This window comes from Perca fluviatilis, chromosome 4, assembly GCF_010015445.1.
Source record: "Perca fluviatilis chromosome 4, GENO_Pfluv_1.0, whole genome shotgun sequence".
Lineage (NCBI taxonomy): Eukaryota > Metazoa > Chordata > Actinopteri > Perciformes > Percidae > Perca > Perca fluviatilis.
In genome coordinates, this window is record NC_053115.1 from 32,841,556 (window position 1) to 32,862,008 (window position 20,453).

The window sequence follows — 20,453 nt, forward strand, 5'->3', positions numbered from 1 at the left end:
TATGTACTCTATAAACATTTCCAGCAGCTGACAGTAAAACTGCTGTAGAAAACCACTTTAAAATACAAGTGATATATCCCTTTAAAGTCCATTTTGCCACTGTTTTTCTGTGCTAAATGTTACTTTCGTTGTCATATTTGTCATATATTAATTGCAAAAAGATTCACATTTTCACAAACACACAACTTCTTTCTCAGGCCACGTAATCCTTTTTTTTCTCCATACATTTCAAAGACTTTAATATGCATTTCATTTCATTCTAATTTCTTAAAGCGATATTTTACCTGGATGGAATAGTTTCTTTTTTATATTATAAATGTTACATTTAAATTCAGCTGCTGTAACAGAAGGTGCCTTTCTGTCACTCTTTTGTTCCTGCTCTTATTTTGAAGGCAACAAAAAAATGTTTAGTACTGCTCAAGTACCCATAAATATTCCACCTGAGTGAAATATCGCTTTATCTCGTTAAATATACATCCAATAACTCGTTTAAGACAGAATAATGAAAGAAAGAGCAGGAATGTTTATACAATAGTGTTTCCAAGGCCACTGCACTGATATAATGTGACCGGCAGATATTGTGATATTGCGTGGCGCTGCCGCTGCTGCGACTGCGTTACAGCATTCATTTGTACATTCATTGAGTCTCTAAGTGAAATGCTACTGCTGTGTGTGTTCCTTTTGTGTATATTGTGTCTGTACATAAAGGGAAGCCTGTGAGGAAGGACCTTTCAGTCTTTTCTTCTTCTTCAGTGGGCGGTTTGTTTAAGCGGAACAAAACTGGAGGGCTTTTTGGGTGTAAACTGTCATTTTGCTGTATTTTTTTTTTTTTTACCAGGAGTTTGTTTTCACAGTGCTGGCAACCTTCTGTGGTCGTTTTTTTCTGCAGCATCCTGACGCACGTGATTAATGAGCCTGAGCTCGGGGTCAGAACCCTGCACACGGCTGCTCAAAGTGTCCTTGAGTAAAGCACTGAATCCCAAGCAGGTGCGGGAACCCTGTTGCTGTGACTGACCTTTGACCCCTCGAACCCCCCCCCCCCAGTGTAGAGAAGGGGGAGGTGGGGATGCTTTTGTTCAGAGGAGGCCACTCATTACATGTGTGTAACTGCAAGAGGTTGCTCATCAGACGGCTATATAACTACACGTACATGTGTACGCTTTGTACTCCTTTGGAGCATAGGGTTTTCCATCTGTAGGGATTTGCACTAAAACTCAAAGTCATAACTCTGTCAATTCTGAACACACATGCCGATTTCCGAAGATATTCGCATTGCACATTATCTTCGGAGTGCACTGCAAATAAAGTCCACTAAAATCCACTTAAAAAACAGACCACAAAAGACACTCCTTATCCAACATGGCATCATGACTTTGCGCAAACATACATGTCAACTTTCTTAAGCCAAGTGGTGTGTTATCTGTACGCTTTTTCAGCTATCCGCGTGTATGTCTACGCTGTATAGAGCGGGCATACACATACACGGCACTTGGCGTGTTATCGCAAGAAAAACGTGTTATCGCGAGAAGAACGTGTTATCGCGAGAAGAACGTGTTATTGCGAGAAGAACGTGTTATCGTGAGAATAACAACCCAGCTAAATGTTGCCCTTGGCTTGGTGTGAAACAAAGCTTTGGTTCTTGGAAATCTTCCACCTATAAATGATTTCTACTAAAAACGTGCTATTTATTCCCACAAAGGACTTCGGTGTCCCCCCCCCCCCATCAGGTTTATATATCGCGAAAATAACGTGTTATTGCGAGAAGAAAGCTACGTTTGACTTTAGGAAAAGAAGAACCGGTTGGGTTTAGGAAAAGAAGAGCGGGGTTGGCTTTAGTAAAAAGAAGAAATCAATGGCTGAGTTTAGCAAAAGTCACACGCGGGTCACACGCGGGACAAGGAAACATCACACTGGGTGATAGTCCAGTGTTTGACCCAACCTCCACCCCGACCAACCTCCCTACGCGGATTTTCGCCCTTTCATACTACTCGCTACGGCGTCAATTCACACGCAATCGCAAGGTAATGTAAGTCAATGGAGGCCAAACGGCGTTGATAAACACGCTAAAAAGCAAGTATGCGTCTTGATAACACGCCAATAATGGCATACGAATTGGCGTGTCGTACATACGCTACTTCATGAGATCAGTCTGCCTTATCACTGGAGAACTTGCCTGACAATCATCACATTTTCAATGTACTTCAGTATCAAAGTAATTCCGCGATAGTTGTCTGTACAACCATGGAAACACCAACTGCTAATAGCTAATTCAGCTTACTTTCAATGGTGCCAGTTTTTTTTTTTTTGTCTGCTTTGTCTGATTCCCTGCAGCAAGTTCTCACAACCCAGCTGAATGTTGTCCTTGGCTTGGTGTGAAATAAAGCTTTGGTTCTTGGAAATCTTCCACCTATAAATGATGATTTCTACTAAAAACGTGCTATTTATTCCCACAAAGGACTTCGGTGTGTAAAGGTGTCTAACATTGTCTCCTCTGCCGTGCCTTCACAAGGACTTTCCATGACATCCGAGAACTGCTCCCTTGATATAAATAGACTATTTCTATGGTAACAGAGTCATCGTGCTGCCGACAGAATAAAGATTGATTTTCTCTGTCTTTGGTCAAGGTGCTCGTGTTTGTGTCCTGACATTCAGATGCGTCGCAGACGAACAGAAACACATTTTCAGACGCTCCAGACTTCCACGTCCTCACTCTCCTCCTTACAAAACGAGCATTTTCATTATGCTTCTGTATTTTTCTTTTTACTATTTTATGGAATAAACATTTCATCTACAAAGAAGACAATAAAAAGCTGCAACCCCTAGAGGAATCAATAACGAAAATAATTGTCAGCGGCAGCCCTAATATGTCTACTGTATGTTCATAAAAACTAAATCAATGCTGCGGAACCAGAGATATCGTCTGTTTTACTCCACAGCTTCCTTGTCAAAAACCTGGTGCCTACGTGACCCACAATGCAACTCAACCTGCTGACATTTGTGTGTGAGATTCAGGTGTTAGGCTAGTAGCAGCTAATGTAGCCTGCAGCCTCTAGCCTGCAGCAGAGAGGAGCAGCTCCAGAGGTATGGTAGGCTCACTGCGTTCTAACTCCAAGTGACATTTATCACTCCACACAGCTCCCTCTGAAGCCCCTGAAGGCTTTATTTTACCTTAAAAACGTATGCAGTCTTAGGCCGGCCACACACTGGCTGCGTCGCGTGAGCGTGTCAGCAGCGTGGCGTGTCCGTTTTTATTTCGGCTCCCATGCTATAACAAGTTAGAGCTTGCACACTGCCCGCGTGACACGCACGTCTCAGGTGCGGCTCGGGCCGCGCCGAAAACGCGTGCCTGCTAGAAATAGAACCGATGCCTATTTTTTCACGTGGCACGCAAGCGCGTTGGAAGCGTTTCCAGGCAAAATAGAATAGGAAAAGATGTGTATATGTCATTTTGACACGAAGACATATTAATAAATGACATGTTGATGTTTGAAAGTCTCTAGGTTTGGACATAAATGCAGATATAAATGTATAAAATTAAAAAAAAATAGTAAATAGTTATAGATTTTCAAATATTGCACCTGTCAATACAGTATGAAATATTCTGTAGCCTATTTTGCCGTCAATACTGCCGACGTTGTCTTTGCTGTAATCAAATCAGTATGTAACAATGGGAAACATACATGTGTACTGACAAGGCTAGCAGCAGCAGCGCCGCGTCAGACAGGTTTCTGGTGTGTAAAGACATAGAAAAATCCACGCAGCTGACACGCAACAGAAACGCCACGCTCACGCCACGCAGCCAGTGTGTGGCCGGCCTTACTCCCTAAAATCTGTAAACAGACTTTGATGTGTAAAATCAGCTTACTTCCCCTTTAAGTTTTTCCACAAAAGCAATCAACAGCCTTTCAGCTTCATCCTGACCTGATTCAATCCATCCGTCTCACTCAACTCAGTCTAAAACCCTTCCAGACATCTTTTCTTCCAGCCGGGTGCGCCCGACCTGCAGCAGCAATCATTCCCTCTATCATGTTGTGTCCCCCCCCCCACACACACACACACACTAATGAGGACCTGCAGGTTGAACCCGATCCCTCGACAAGAATCAGTGTTAAAGGGCTTTTTCATGCTCCTTAAAACCATAAGACGACTTGTGCCTGTCTCTTTATTCCTATGTTAAATATTCTAGGAAACCCTGAACGTGTCGTAGAAAGTGTTTTAGCGTCATGCAGAGTCACTCCCTGTCTTCCCCCGCAAGCTGAAAATCCATCTTTTTAAGAATCCCCCTCACGTCATCCAGCGTCTCTGCTGCATACTATCAGCTCTCCCACATCTTTTTTTATCTCCTTCCCTCTCACACAGAAACGTCTTCTGCATGTGTTTACTTCTCACTTCTGTTTCTTTTCCTAAACAATACAAATGTCTTACGCTCAAACAATAGACTGAAGAAAAACATGGATGTATCGCTCACAGGTTTTTTTATTAATGGAATAAATATTTTTTAGCTCACTTCCAAAACAGACATGAGAAGTGGAATTAGGAAGTGAAGATTTTGAGCCACTGACAATTCTGCTGCTGTAGCAGCCAATCCCAATGGGGGTAAATGTAATTTGGTTTGTCTGTCGTGGATATTAAAGACAACCTTAGTTTACTAATTCAGGTTGGCTTGTTTGGGCAGGTAAGAGTAACGCATCAGACACTTGAAAATAAACCTGCAGTTCATTAGTGTAGTAGAAAACTAGAAAACAACACCAGCACACAGGCAGTTGTGGGCATTAATGCCTAAACTGCTAGAAGTTACTAGTGTATGTTTTAGAAAGCATTATATACGAAATATGAAGCTATTTCTAAAGTTCAGAGTGAGCTCACAGTTTTCATTATACAGTAGTTAGACATAAGTAGGTGTGAAAGTGAGAAGGTGAGAAAACTGCTGGCATGACTCAGGGAGATTTAAAGGTAACAGAACGTTCAAACAGGCCAACAATCACCTCAAGTTCTTATAGATAACAGAGCTTAAAGACTCGGCGCCGTTGCTTCACTTCTACACAGCAGGATTAACTTGACGGTACCAAAACTATTAAAAACATTTCCTTCAAATTTAAAGGACAAATCTGGCGCAAAATGAACCTGGGGGTTAATAACACACGTGTACAGAGTCGACCGTTCTCTGGGATATGTTTTCATGCTAATCGAATGTGACCAGTTTTAGCGCAAACCGCTAATTAGCTTATAATGCTAGTCGTCGGGGCACGCAAAAGTAAAAATAAATTGCTATTTCTACACCAACAAGGCTCAAAATACCACCACACTTCCACGGTAGCGTAATGAGGGTCCCTACATGTAAACCGAAGCATTGAGAACTTTGTAAGTGTGCAGACAGTTTATAAAAAAGATAGATTATAAAGACTGTAGTGTACCATTCACTATACAGGCAGGCGCCATCTTGGGAAAACAGTCCCTGTCAGTACACGATCCGTTCTGCCTGCACGATCCGTTCTGCGCATGCGCAAGATAATACTGTTCCTCGCTAGCCTATGGCTATCCTTCACCGGGAAGCTAACGTTAGTTTAGCTAACAGCTAATTCGGCTAACCGCTAGCTGACAGCTAGATTCAGTCTAAAATAATGTTAAGTCAAACTTAATGGGAAAAGCAGGCTACAGCTAAATTAAGACTTTACAGTAATAACAATAAAGACAAATATTGAGTGGTTGTATTTTAAATGAGCACAAGTAAAGTAGAACTGACGTAACAGCTGTTATATATGTTAACGTTTATTTTCAAGTTTTATTTTGAGGGTCTTTTAAAGTTATTACATGCTGTCTCAGCTAGCGGTTAGCCGAATTAGCTGTTAGCTAAACTAACGTTAGCTTGGCTGTCGACCGGAAGCGTGGAACAGATCGTGCAGTGTCGTGAATCCTCGTACAACAGCGCATGTGCGAACATTTTGCGCATGTGCAGAATGGATCGTGCAGGCAGAACGGATCGTGTATCGACAGTCCCGATCAGTCGAACGACGAACGCCGTGCTTGGGCTATATTACCGGTTACCGGTTGCACAGCGTTCACCGGATTTCTCCTTTAAAGACAAAATGCATCGTTTGTAACTGCATTTCAGAACGACACGCGTTTTCAGATTTTACGCAGCTGTGGTTAAGGTTTGGTTAGGTTTGGGGAATGATCATCATGAGTTGGGTTGAAATAAACTGTACTTTCTTACAGTTTTGGAGCGGCCGCCGTTACGGTTAAAAGAAACCAACGTTGACTGTCGGTACAGCGAATATTTTCAAACATTTCCACCCCTTTCTCGAAAGGTCCTGCCTGCAGCTTTAGGTGTTACACATAGACGAGTCTTTCTAATCCCCAAACATAAGGCTGATTTTTCCTTTTTAAGATTTAGTCACGGAGCGGCCTCACATAAATGCACATGTTCCCCCAGAAGCCTGTAGAATGAGTATTTTCTTACTCAAGGACACCTCAGCAGTAACGCACTGTAGCAGGGATTGAACCTGTGACTATCCTGTCATTGAAATCAACCAGATATTATAGAACAGTACTGACCAATATGGATCATGTCATTATATTGTTTAACATCTTTAACAGACACTCCTGTTGTTAGTTGCTTTTATCTCAAAATAAATGAATTTGAAATATTTCTTAATTACCTGCAGAACATTTTAGTGAAGCTTGGTGTGCTTTCTTTTTAATCATCAGTCATCATATGTTTTACAGTTAGAATTTGATTTATTTTATATCTACTAGAGCTGCAACGATTAGTCCATTAATTGATTAGTCAATCGAAAGAAAATGTATCAGCGACGATTTAGAAAATCCAGTATTTGTTTACGTCGTTATTTTTTTTAAGAAGACAAGCCAAAAATTCAATGGTTCCAGCCACTAAAATAGGGATATTTGCTGGTTTTCTTTCATTTTGGATGGTTAGTCAGACAAAACAAGACATTTAATTTATTTTTATACTATTTTCTGACATTTTACTGACCAAACAATAAATCTACAATTAATAAAATCATTAGTTTCAGCCCTGATATGTTCTAACTATTACATTTTCCTCTGAGTCGTTTGTTATTTCATTCATCTGAATGTTGAATATTTGAAGCTCAATTGTTCAGCTGTTCACGGCTCGCTGTCGTATGTTTCCATTAAACTGTTGCTGCTGACAGAAATAAATTGATCAAACTGTGACGAGGTTTTGCATACCTGCGTTGCGCATTTTGGTTTTTGAGCATTTTAACTTTTGCTGGTCCTTTACATCCGACACGTCTATACAAGTATGTAGTATTTACAGTATATTTGTACTGTGAAATAAAAATGTGGTACATATTTTAATAAACAGCTTGAGATTAGTATGTTGGTGTGTGTTACACTTGAGATGTCCTTACAAGTACAGAGCCACAAACTCGCTTGTGAGATCAGTTGACAAGTGAGGACATTTTTGTGTGTGTGTGTGTGTGTGTGTGTGTGTGTGGCTACATTGCCCTTGGCTAATTGGCTCACTATACAGACCTTAATACATTAGCATAATAATATTTGCATATACACAATTTACAGTGTGTGTTTACTCATTAAGGCATATAGTATCCTTACATGACATAAATAACATCTGATTACATATAATACAAAGGAGTAGGCGCTGTGTCATTAAAGGTCTATTCCACTCAAAACCAGCTTCTTCTCTGGGCTGCAGTCAGAAGAATACACCTTGATGTTTGTTTTTCTGAATTCATATTGTTATTTTAAGCACATTTCTAAATTATTGTTTTTTTTTAAATAGATTTAATGGACTGAGCACCTTAGGTGAAATTGTGAGGTTTCCTTATGACAGCAGCGACCGGCATGTGGCACGGTAGTTAGTTTTATTGTCCACTCAACAGTCAGGACCTTTAAATGTCAGATAAATATAATCATTCACACAACGGAGCGGGGAGAATAATGGATGTTTACTTGCAACATGATACAAAGACTCCCTCTCTGATGCTGTTGGAAAGTGATGCGAGCATAAAAAAAAAAGCTGATTAGTAAACATGAGGCAACAGTTTTGGGGTGATGCAGCATGAGACATTAGAGATGTGACGTGATACTTTTGAGATCTGGGTTGTAATTATTTCAATGTAATGTCTGACTAATGATTTACTGAAAGGAACATTCATTTATTTAGCCACAAAGCAGTGAAAGTGTTGATTTTCACAGATTTCACAGATTTTCCTTCAAACACATGTGTAATCCCAACTAAACTACCCAATAATCGATTTAGCCTGGTGGAGACATTGCTGTGACGAAAACACAATCTGTTTTTTTCCCACTGGGATAAGATTTGCAACAAAGACGCATTGATAAAATCTCTCATATTGTTGTTGAGGAGGTCAAAACACACAAAGATTTAAAAAAAAAAAAGAACTTGAAGTCAAGGGAGAACATTATCACTGACTAACAAATCAGGTAAGAAGACCTTTTGGGCTGGGATGCAATGCTTTCTGGGTAATGTGTGTCAGCCTCTCAACAGTGACTCATGTCAGGTCTCATCAACACCTCCTACTACTCTACTACTATTTTATTGTATTTCCTTATGAAACATATCTATTTTTTATTGTGCAGGTCTGTCCTTTTTGGTGAATTAAAGCCAATCAAAATGCTCAGAATATTTTTTAAATGGAAATATTAAAGCTGCATTAAGCTGCATTATTAACTGGGTAGATAGTGTCAGAAAGCAGCAGTTTGTTCAGTAAACACAAAGAAAAAAGCTGTGAACATGTGTTCAACTTATCACCTTTTTTGTGCAGTCTAGTTATGGTTAAAGGCAGACAGATTCTGGGTTTTTTGAGGCCAATACTTGGCTTAGAAATGTAATAACGATATTTCAACGGGTGTTTTTTTTTTAACATAAATCCATAAATTAAACTTAAACCAGGGATATCGATCAGTGGCCAATTTATCTGTCAGGCTCTAATTGTCATAAAGTTTATGTCCATGTATTGCAGATGTTGGTGGTGAGAGTAAATGAGTGAAATATTACTTACAAAAATGTTGCCTCGGTTTATTTGTGCGAGAACTAGCATCACACTTCCATAACACTTTATTTAGACAGTCCATTAACACTTTTCTATCAAATGACTAATTTCCAGTGATGTTCACAGCAGCATGATAAGTCAGATAGTATGTATTGTGATTGGGGTTTTAAAATATGGCTAGGTTTAAATGTTGAACATCTTTTGGTCGCCTGATAGATGAGCATCAACACTGGACTTCATAAATAAAGTATTAATCTTGCTTTCTGCAGCGACGAGAAACCTCCAGGGCTGTCGGACACAATGTGCTTTCTCTTGTAAAACCTTTGATAAACGTACTATGATTTAAATATCAAAACTGTAATCTTTGATATATAACCATTCACCTCCAAATGTGCTCTTTCCCAAACTAACATAGGCTTACCTCTCTTCTCCTACCAGTCGAGCCCTCTTTTGTTTTTAATACATCCTTTATGATTGGTTGGAATAAATATCCCAGAAACTTTTCTGTCCCAAAATTCTGGGTCAAAGCTGGGTCATTCCAGCAGAGAGCCTTATGCTCAACATGTGCTTCTTCTGTTAGCACAAATGGGGGGGGGAACCTGCACCATTTTGCAAACCCACATTTTGCAACTCCCTCAGAGGAAGGCGGATTGCAGAGTGAAAATCAAGGACAGCTAGTTCACTCCATGTACAGCAGCTGAAGAAGAAGAGGACGAAGCAGCAGCAGCAGCAGCTGCAGGAGGAGGATTTCTGCTCGGTCCTGGTTCTGATTTGGAGTCCCGGCTCGGACCCGGCTGTATGTTATTCCGTGTCTCTGCGTGTTCCGCCAGAAACTCCTCCACTCTGTCCCCGCCCTGGCCGCCTCCTTCTGCCTCTCCAGTCGCCAGCTGTTTCATCCTCAGGTTGATGGAGCCGTAAGTCCTCTTGGGTCGAACAAACGCTGCCCTGCGTCGGTACATCTCTCCCCGGCAGATGGACACCATGAGCAGCACGGACAGGAACATCCCCCCCAGTGTCAGCAGGCCGAGGCCCGCGATGATGCACTTGTCCAGGTGGGAGCCCAGCTGGGCGTAGTACATCTCCAGCTTCTCCATCTGGCGGGCCGACACCGAGTCCGGGTCGACTTTGGCCTCTCGCGGGATGGTGTAGGCGATGACCACCAGGACGATCCCGCTCACCAGGAACACCAGGGCGAAGATGAAGCCGTAGTCGGCCGAGTGGTCGTCAGCGGGGTTGAACTCGGTAAAGTCCGGGCCGTCGTCCTGCCCGCCACCTCCTTCCTCCTCATCGTAGGACTGCGGAGAGAGCTCCTGCTGCTGCTGCTGCTGAAAGAAGAACACAAAGTAAAGAAGACAAAAAAGGATAAGCGAAAGCAGCTTATGACCAAGAAGAAACCCAATATGATGAAGACATTGAAGACAGGGCCTTAGCGTCAATATTTAAAGAGCCCCTATTATGCTTTTTGGTGATTTTTCTTTTAGTGTGTTATATAGTTTTTGTGTGTGTATGTAATAGATGTATAAAGTAAAAAAAAAAAAACACATTTCAAGCGTAGCTTTTGTATCCCCCATGAGGAATTCTAAGTAATGACAACGAAACTGTTGGCACATCCACATGATTCAAGCCTTCTGTGATCGCGAAGTCCTTCATTTGCCTCCTATCCTCACACGGGAGAGATGTGAGGAAATCACGGGAGGAGAGAGGCAATGAGAAACTGCGTTTTAGAGGGATGAGACGTCCTTTCCTCTGAAGAGTCACATGAATTTGTCAGCTGTATGGGCGGAGTTAGCATACTCCTTCAGCTGCACGGCTTCCGGGAAGGCTGCTCCAGTGTTTCCTCGCCTATAGCTCCTCGATGATCCCTCCTCGATGCTCGCTCCTCGGGGCAGAAATAAGAGCTTTGAGACGGCCTTCACCGAGGAGGGACTGCACAACTTCCGGTTCAGCTGAGGACCGAGGTGTCGAGGAGCTATCAAATAAGGGTTATGAGATGCGGCCAGAGTGTGTCAGGCAGAAGAGCTACAGCAATGGGCAGTATGAGAAACATAATATGTTTTTGAACATCAAGCATGTAAACCTATTCTAGTAGACCCCCAAGAGTACAAATATGACGCTGTAAAGGAGCATAATAGGGGCTCTTTAAGGTCTCTGAGCATGACTGTCCAAGCGATGAGCTAGCGGCCGGGGCAGGCGCCTCACTTCATGGAGCTTCTCAACTCCGAAAACTTTGAAGCAAATTGTCAATTCGGCATCAATGTGCGCAAGACTGCCTATATTCGAAATCTAAATAGTTAATTTCTCGCCTAAAACGTTGTCAGAAGTGAATTTAGTGATGAATAAGATGGCGAACACTGTTAAAAGTGTCCCGTTGTTGGTCTGTCTGTACCGGAAACCCGACCCTCGTTGACCTAGGTCCCTGTGCTGAAAAGGGAACAGCGAAAAGACCCTGAGGTGAAGTAGGAGCTGAAAGAGTTACAGGAACTGCGGCCAGAGGAACTTAAAAATTCCCCAATTGGTCCAATCGGAACATGAGAAAAAAAGGGTTCTAGGAATTTTATGTTCTAGGAACTCCGGTCGGAAAGCGGCTATTGTGGAGTAAGTAAATATCTCATTAGGCCGCTGCCATGAATAAAAAAAACATGCAAATCACTTACTTTAGAAAAAAGGTTTCTTTGTAAATAATAATTGTTAGAATCATTAATGACAAAAGACAATTAAAATGTAAAAGTGCTACAGTACTATTTCAGAAAAGGTCAATATTGAGCCAAGGACCAGATGTCAGATGGCTTTCGAAGCATATCATGTTTTCTTGATGTGAATGTTTCTGCTTGAATCTTGTGTAACCAAACTCTTCAGTGTTTTTTTTTCCCCCCACTAAGTGAATTTCTGATATGTAATGACTTCCCTGTGTAACCTTCAATGTTGTCCTGTTTGGTTGTAAATCACTACTTTGGTAGGAAGTAAAGAAAGTAAAGCTTGAGAGCTTGAGGCTTTTCAGTGACACGTTAGCTAAATAATCTGCTGCTGTCCTGGTTTATCCTGTCCATAATGCTTTGTTTAACTTGGGATTCAGCGTTAGCTTGTATTTAGGATTGCAGCAGTGCAGAGTCATGGAGAGAGAACTGTTTTGTATTTTCTGTCAGATGTTTTCTTAGTATGAAAGACTGCCTTGCGTTGTGGCTTTTCCAGTGGTGGAAGAAGTACTCAGATATTTTAAGCAAAAGAAGCGATAGCACTGAGTTTAAAAAAAAAAAACACTGTTACAGGTAAAAGTCATGCGTTCAAAAAGTTTACTAGCATTAAAGCAACACTAAAGCACTTTTCCCGCTTCGGCCCCCCTACAGGTTGGAAGCGGAATTGTCCATTTTCCGCTGTCGGAATGTCTCATTATGTCTCATTCGAACTACAGATCCGCTACCCGATCTGGCAAACTTGCATAGTGCGGTAATGGACAACTCCACTTCTAACCTGTAGGGGGACCGAAGCGGGAAAAGTGCTTTAGTGTTGCTTTAAAATATATGCTACTTTTTTGTACCAAAAGTTAAACCACTCATTATAGAGCTCAAAGGTCCCATGCCTCCTCTGAGAGACCTTGGGTTCCGGAAGTAAATTTCCCCTTCATTTCTCCCATTGATGTCTTGAAAAATCTGTACATAAAGAGTTTTAGACCATGCCTTAGGCTAACCAGCTACGACGTTACTCATAAACATACAACATATCATTTTGACTGAAAAAACGAACAGAAAATCCCAAAAAAGTTAAAGGTACAAGACTGTGTACATAGTTTCATTATCGAGCCTGCTTTACCCAGTGTTTAGTTTGAGTTAACGTTATTTTAGACTGAATCAAGCTGTCAGCTAGCGGTGAGCCGAATTAGCTGTTAGCTAAACTAACGTTAGCTTCACGGTGGAGGCTAACGGCAGAAGCGTGGAACCGATCGTGTTTCATGCAGTGTCGTCAAACCTCGTCAAACAGGATGATCAGCTACAGCTACAGCTACAGCTACCCCTCCTCACCATCGTTCCACCAATCAGAGGCATCACGGTGGGATTGTGGGATTGTTCAGGATTGTGGGTAATGGAGTACTTATCCAAGACATCGCGAATAAAAGACATTTATCTCAAAACAAGGTTGGTTCCCCATGAACTTTTGGCATCTATATGAGCATAGTCATGTCGCAGCTGGTTTTAAGTCTACCATCGATTTTATGGCTTATACTCCAATTTGTCAATGGAGAAATTGCATTGTATTTTTACTTCTGGAACCCGCTGTGGGTGGGACTGTTGAGCTCTATGCAGAATAATATCACTGTTAAATAGTGAAGTAGGAAGCTACTGAAAGCAGTAATACTGTTGTTGCTATAGTTACCACCAGTTTAAAATGTGAAAATGGAGGTTAAATTGTTGACCAAACTACATTTGAGGCTTGAGGTGGCCAATTTTTAAATTGTAAATGTGTAGCGTAAATAACTAGCTATTCACTTGTCGAAACTGTATTTAGACCGGCTCATTTTGAGGTTGCTATAGTTAACTGCTAACGTTAGCTACTTTGCTAGCCCCTCCACAGTCCACCCTGCTCTTCTTCTTCAATTTAAACGTTCATATATGGGTTTGCCCGGGAAAACATTTTATAATTTGACAGAAGACATCTAAATCACAAAAATACTTCTAAATACACAACCAATGGCTGATAACAACACCAAACTTACCTTGCTGTTGTCTGAAGTTGAGGGCGGACAACCCTGTGGTTCAGTCACCCCCTGCTGGCAGTGCTCGTGCTCCTCGTCCTGCTGGTAGGAGGCGTTCTCAAAGCCCCGGGCTGTGGCCGCTGTCCAGGGTGCTGAGGCCGGCGTCGGAGACACGCCTCGCCGGACTCCTCCGCCCCGCAGCTCCCGGAGCTCTACGGCGTTGAAAGAGGACTCCATCGAAATCTGTTGGATTTGCTCATGTCTTCACCATCCCTCCGCTCTGCATTATCCTCACTGAATAGAGACAAAATAATGACTGAAGGGACAAGAGAAATAAATATAGGCTACTTTTAATTTTTAAAACCAAGTAAAAGCCTGATATAATAGGGTACAGCCTACCCTTAGGACATGAGTCAGACTGAGTTATTTGATGTCATTTTATGGTCTCACATCACCCTTCAAATATTAATATACTGGGGTATAAATCTATACAATAGTGATCTGCAGCCTGATATTTTATATGCAGCCATTGCGTGAGTAATCTTATATTTATCGTTTGTAACTGAGGCCATATCTGTATTTTGTGTATGAAATGTGATGTAATACACAAAGTTATTAGTATTATTTGTGGCCTATTAATGGTATTAGACTATCTTTCTATCTATTTTACAATTGTTTACTTTAAAATACTGTACTACATTTATTCTAAAGCTAGCCTATAGTTTTCATATCAAGATTAATTAAAGGGGTGATAGAATGCAAAACCGATTTTACCTTGTCATAGTTGAATAACGAGTTTGGTGGGTAAATAGGACATACATAGAACCTCAAAATCCCATTGACACCTCTTTCCTCTGCAAATCTCACAATTTGAAACTGCCTCTGAAAACGGGCAAATCTCAACTAACCTTCAACTCGGTGGCTCCTCCTTATTTGGCTCTAGTCTCTATCTTTGTTACGCCCCAACATTTATATAGGCTAAGGCTACACTGAGATCAGGTAGTCTTCTGAATAGGTAGTGCAGATCTCAGAAATTGTATACATTGTTCATCTGCTATTTTACCACTAAATTCACTTCTGAGACTTTTTTATGCGAGAAATCAACTATGTAGGGGTCAAATATGGGCCGTTTTATGAAAATGTATGACTAAACCGGCCTGCTGTGAGCTAGATGGAGCTCCGTCACGGCTGGCAGCCCACGGTGCTCGATACCCGTGCAAAGTCACCGTTTCTGGGTTAGTGGACTACCAAACGCCGCTGCCCTAACAGTGCTCCAGGGCCTGCAGCTCCCCTCTTCCTGCTAAATGGCCGGTCTGTGTGAGTGAGGGCGCGGTCAGCGAGCTTGTTACGCCAGCAATCTCTTACCAGAGGTTCCAGTTAATCTTATAATGTATATGTGTGTTTAGTTATTTAAACAAACGCTCGGGGAAATAAACGCCTCTTGTCCGCGAGTGAGCTGGATGGAGCTCTATCAATGAGCGCTAGCTTGCCTTCTCCTAACAAGAAATTCACAAAAATGTGAAAGTCGAAAGTGTAGCAACAATCTTTTCCCATAGGATTAAATGGGACACATAGCCTAGCTAGCAGCTCCTCCTAAGGAGACCCCTCAAATTCACAAAAATACCTTAAATTGAAATCGGAATAAAGTGTTAGCTTTGTTAAGACCTTAAGGAGCTGTGATATACATGTCATGATGAAATTCAAACTGTAAATATACGATAGTTATGCCGAAAATGTAGCTAACTAGCCGCGATCTGTACACATAGGATTGAAGGGACTAGCTAGCAGCTAACAAAACCCCTCATGTTCACAAAAATGCATTAAATTGAAATCGGACACAATTGTTTTGCTTTATAAGACCTTGGGGTAGCTGTAATATAAGTGGCGTGATGAAATTCAAACTGTAAATATGCTCTAGTTATGCCGGCAGCTGGCAGCCGGCCAGCTCCACAGAGCTCCGCAGAGCCCCGAGCCCTGGTAGTCCAGTAACCGAGAAACGGTGACTTTCACTGGGTATGGAGGTTGCCGCTTTCTCGTCAGACTGTGTGGAGCTCCTAAAGTCCGACACGTCTTACCAAATTTGCAATTAGCCATCAATTTTCGTAAAACGGCCCATATTTGAGCTTTATATAGTTGATTTCTCGCATAAAAAAAAGTCTCAGAAGTGAATTTAATAACAAAATAGTAGACAAACAATGTATAACTTTGCAGTGTCTGAAATATGAGACCTGCTGTCTCGTCTCCAATGTGTTTGCATGTGGTTCTCTCAAACCAATCAGCGCGCAGCTCATCTAAATATTCATGAGCATACCATATTTGGAAGAAAAGCTCTTGTTACAAATAGGGCCATATTCACAGGGTAGTTAAGGGCCCATAAAATAGCATTCGGGCAAATTTTCAGCCCAACCAATGTTACATACCCTGTTAGGAGACCTTAAGGGACAGTGTGAAATACCCTATATAATCATTCTATAACCCCTTTAATAATTAATTAATAGGCTAACATATCATTAGTTTATCAAATATTCATCGTACCATCTTGACAGCATTAATAGAACAGTAATATTCTTTTTTTTTTAAACCACTCTGAATGGGACACTTTTGCATAGTGAGTACTTTTACTTTTGATAGCCTACTTTAAGTAGCCAGCACAAGTAGGCCTACACTCTGTTTCCAATTCCAATAGATATTTTAACTTGAGATCTGCAGGAGTATTTTTTATGTTAGTCTTTTATTTAAATAACTAAGCAGTTCTGCACCACAGAGGTTTGTCCTACAGGCCTGGTTTTTCCATAGAAACACACGCGCGCGCGCACACACACACACACACACACACACACACACACACACACACACACACACACACACACACACACACACACACACACAGGTAACAGTGAGACAGATGTTACATCTCATCAACACTTTAAAAACATGCATTTAGTGAGTTCCTTTAAATATTTCACAACAAAATGAACTGAGTCTGTGAATGTTAACACATGAGATGGGTGTGAACCTCGTGCACGCGCATTTCAGCCGCCTATCTGTGTTCAAACAGCGGTTTCACACCCGGTTTTAGCCTACACAGTCAGAAGCCTGAGTGAATATTAAAGCCGAATTAAAGCTGCATTATATTACTATAATATATCATCCTGACACTGTTAGGCTATCCTTTACTATAGTCTATCATTTAATACCCTGAGGTTTTATTTCATCCCCACCAAAAAAATCTGTTTTGTTTAATTTACCCTCCCGGAAAACATTGTTTGTTTCTACAGCCGGTTAATCTCCGGGGAGCTCCAGGCTAAAGTAGCCCACTGACACAGTTCCCATTTATCAGCACATCAAGCCCCGTGGCCGGCAGAGGAACACAGCCCGAGTGCCCATGGGCAAGCTGGCCGGCCGATACCACCGTGACCTTGTCATGCGCCAAACAGCCCAAAACATGGACCTGTGTATGTGTGTGTGTGTGTGTGTGTGTGTGTGTTGTGTGTGAGAAAGAGATATTATCAACCGGGACTGATAAGCACCACACTGACTGACACGTATCATTATCCCGATCTAACGGCAGACAACACGGACCGAGAGGGGAGGGAGAGTCCGGGTCAAAGTGGGGGGATCTAATTCTGACTGAAATTATGCAACCGAGCAACATAGCCTAAGTGCCGATTAGCCTACTCTCCGGAGGGAAACACCGGGGATGGATTCGGTAACAAGGCTATAGGCAGCATCCAGCCCGCTCCCCTGAGCTGAATCCGAATAATCTTCGCGGATAGCATCGATCATCTGCAGGGATAGCCTATCCATCAGAGGTGTTCGCGTAAAGTGATCGGGATGACAGCGCGGGGTCTTACCTGGTGCTGATGCCGCGGAGAGGCGGGAATCAAGAGGCATCCGGAGAGATGGATGCTGCCGGATCATGTGTGAGGAGGATGCAGTGAGAGGGAGAGAGAGGGAGGAAGGGAGGGAGGGAGGGAGGACCGAGGTAAGACTGACCATGCGCAAAAGCAGCCTGTGGTTCTCTCTGCTGGTATCCGGAGAGCTGGTGGAGAGAGGTGTGGTGGGGAATATTAAACAATAAATACATTGTGCAATGCAAGTGTGACATCAATTAATCAGAAGATAAAACTTAAAGTAATATCTGTCTGGAACAGAGCCAGGGTTGTGGAAAGTGCAAATATGCTATAATAAAAAAATAAAAATAAAGGACGACTTTTTGACTACACTTCCTAATTTAGTTATGGCCCCAAATAATTATGAAGGCTTATGAATGTGGGATCTGAGAATGCTGGTGCATGTTGCAACAAAACACAGGGTGTAAACAAAAGGCTCTCTATAGCCTATGTATAATAATTTGTATATAAGTCTATGTGTTGCTTTTTTCTCATTTATTCTGTTTTTATCACTAACATATTGATGTCAAAGTAGGCCTATATTAATGTTGTAGTTGGTCAATGTGGAGCCATGTTTTAGGTTCTTTGTAGACGAGCAGTATAATACTGCATTATATTATATTATATAAGCATAACATCATTTTTTTTATGGAAAAAATAAAAAGTAACTTTGAGTCTCAGATAAATGTAGTGGAGTAAAATGTACAGTATTTCGCTCTGAGATGTAATAGAAGCATAAAGTAGCATAAAATGGAATATTTACTTAAAGTATTTCAAAATTGTACTCTTTCAAGTAGGCCTACTTGAGTAAATAACTAGTTACACTCCACCACTGCTAACTACCATGAGATAACAAATAGTTAAATTACCACAAAGTGTGACATCTTCTTGTGTCTTGTCGAATCTATTTTGCAGGTAAAACGTTTAACTGTTCAGTTCAACCTAGGAAACAGCTGGGATGAAGACAGCGGACGCCCCTCTGATATCAACAGAAATAACATCTGGCCAAAGGTTTGAATGAAAATCCTGTGAAACACAGAGAAAATGTCCCTTTAAAATAAACAAATCAACATATACAGTAGGCCTACTGCTTTGAACGCCACATAATAACATGAAGGGTAGTGATTTTGGTTGTTTAATCTCACAGCGAAAAAATGTAAGTATGATTTTTGGGACATTCAGAAAAAAACCAGCTCCGTCTTGGTGTGTGTAAAAGAAGAAACCATGCCTGTTACCATGGCAACACATACCTAGTGCAGCAGCATGGAGATGTTGTTATAGATACAAAACAATGTTTAACAAAAGTCATACAGAGAGAAATCCATCATAGAAGGGATCAGATAGTCTCTGTGTAGGCCTAAATCATTTAAAGATGTAACTTTTCTGCATTAAAACGTCTAAAAGCAACTAGACCTATGTGCTATATGCTGTTGAGTTGTATACTTACCTTATCCCAAATGTTTCCAGAGAAATCTGTACTTTTATTCAAGGTAACGGTCCATTGCGTTTGGTCTCCTGTTAATGGCGTCATATCCCCCTCTATGCGTCAGCGTTGTGGTTGTCTGCCAGAAGCTGTCATAAATGGTCGTTTTTTATCCAGTTTTAAGCCACATTTTTAGTATAGACTTTTGAGACCTTGGTTCTTTTTAACTACTGTATAAATTTTAACCGGATGAAGGATTAAAGTCATCAGATGTCTGGATCTAAAGTTATCAAGCTGAGCAAACGTAAGCGACAGCTCGGCTCATAACCCCTCTGCCGACGAGCTGGACAGAATTGAAGAAAAAAAAAAACTGAAACTGTTTTATTTAGTGTTTTACTGGTTTTTATCGGCAGGTCCGTTAGTTTTGTAGCCTGTTTGACACCAGACAAGGGTCAGTTGTAACTGAGAGTGGGTCTGGGCAAGCTTCATTCGCAGCCCATTTCCCATTTCCAAGGACGCCGCTCAAATTCCTCTGGGTGCAATTGAATAGTCCTTCAACCAATCAGACCAACGATCCGGGTGACGTAGCAGCGACAGCGGCATCAACGGGTTGCTGCGCTTCGGTGGCCGTCATGTTGAATGTAAACAAAAAGCTGCTCGCTGTCGCTGCGCTATCGTCATCGTCTAAAGCCCGCCTCAACGGTTGTAATTGGTACCTCGATTTGGAAAAATTGGAAATGGTCTTGAATGGGCTCTTGGCCAGACTGACTTGCAGAGCAAATCTCAAATTTTCTATTAGGGGAAACCTCTGCGGATAATAACCTCTTGAACGGTGAACACTAAAGGAATCCTAATCGGAAGAAAGCTGGCTGCAAAGACGACAATGGTACTGAAGACGACAACAACTCCCATGATCCCACGCTACGTCACCACATCACTGGTCTCGCATTGCCAGACCTTCCTCCACAGCGCTGCGGAGGACGGTCTGGCTAGTCCACACAGCATTCCGGGATGGGAGAAAAATGTGCTCTGGTTTGTTGGCATTTCTTTAAACCAATCACAATCGTCTTGGGGCGGTGCTAAGCGCCGGACCGAGCAACGGAGCCGCTGCAAAATAGCCTCGGGAAGGAACTTGTTTTGGTGGAACGTGTGGGTACGTTCAAAAGTTGTTTTAGTCGTGCGACTCAGATTGGACAGATAGTCTAGCTTGCTGTCTGGATTTACCCTGCAGAGATCTGAGGAGCAGTTAACCATAGTCCTCACAAATCCACCGGAGGTTAGAATACCAACACAAAGAAAGAGGAAGGTGACGGACATCCGGCCTAAAAAGAGTGACATCCGGAGGAATTTTCGGCGGCACCTGAACAATCCTTGAAATGAAACGGCGTTGATATAGACTACCACGTCACCCCGCGTCTTTTCTTACTGTC

At 41.9% G+C, this 20,453-nt stretch overlaps 1 protein-coding gene across 2 annotated transcripts; it reads right to left on the reverse strand.

Moving 5' to 3' along the window:
• Positions 1-5,973: 5,973 nt before the first annotated feature.
• On the reverse strand, positions 5,974-17,700 carry tmem74b (transmembrane protein 74B). Of its 2 annotated transcripts, none has more exons than XM_039796441.1 (3): positions 17,562-17,700; positions 13,729-14,023; positions 5,974-10,345 (listed from the first exon to the last, which is right to left on the reverse strand). In XM_039796441.1, exons 2-3 carry the CDS (start codon positions 13,942-13,944, stop codon positions 9,695-9,697), a joined length of 867 nt encoding a protein of 288 aa, XP_039652375.1. In that variant the 5' UTR covers positions 13,945-14,023; positions 17,562-17,700; the 3' UTR covers positions 5,974-9,694. The 2 variants fall into 2 exon arrangements, with proteins under 2 accessions (XP_039652375.1, XP_039652374.1); XM_039796440.1 differs by having other exon boundaries at positions 13,729-14,001; positions 17,562-17,699.
• Between the last annotated feature and the right edge of the window lie 2,753 nt (positions 17,701-20,453).

Coding starts and splice junctions, on each gene's coding strand:
- tmem74b (XM_039796441.1), bottom strand. CDS start 13,944: ATGGAGTCCTCTTTCAACGCCGTAGAGCTCCGGGAGCTGCGGGGCGGA. Junction 10,346..13,728: donor CAACTTCAGACAACAGCAAG/GTAAGTTTGGTG, acceptor TTCTTCTTTCAG/CAGCAGCAGCAGCAGGAGCT.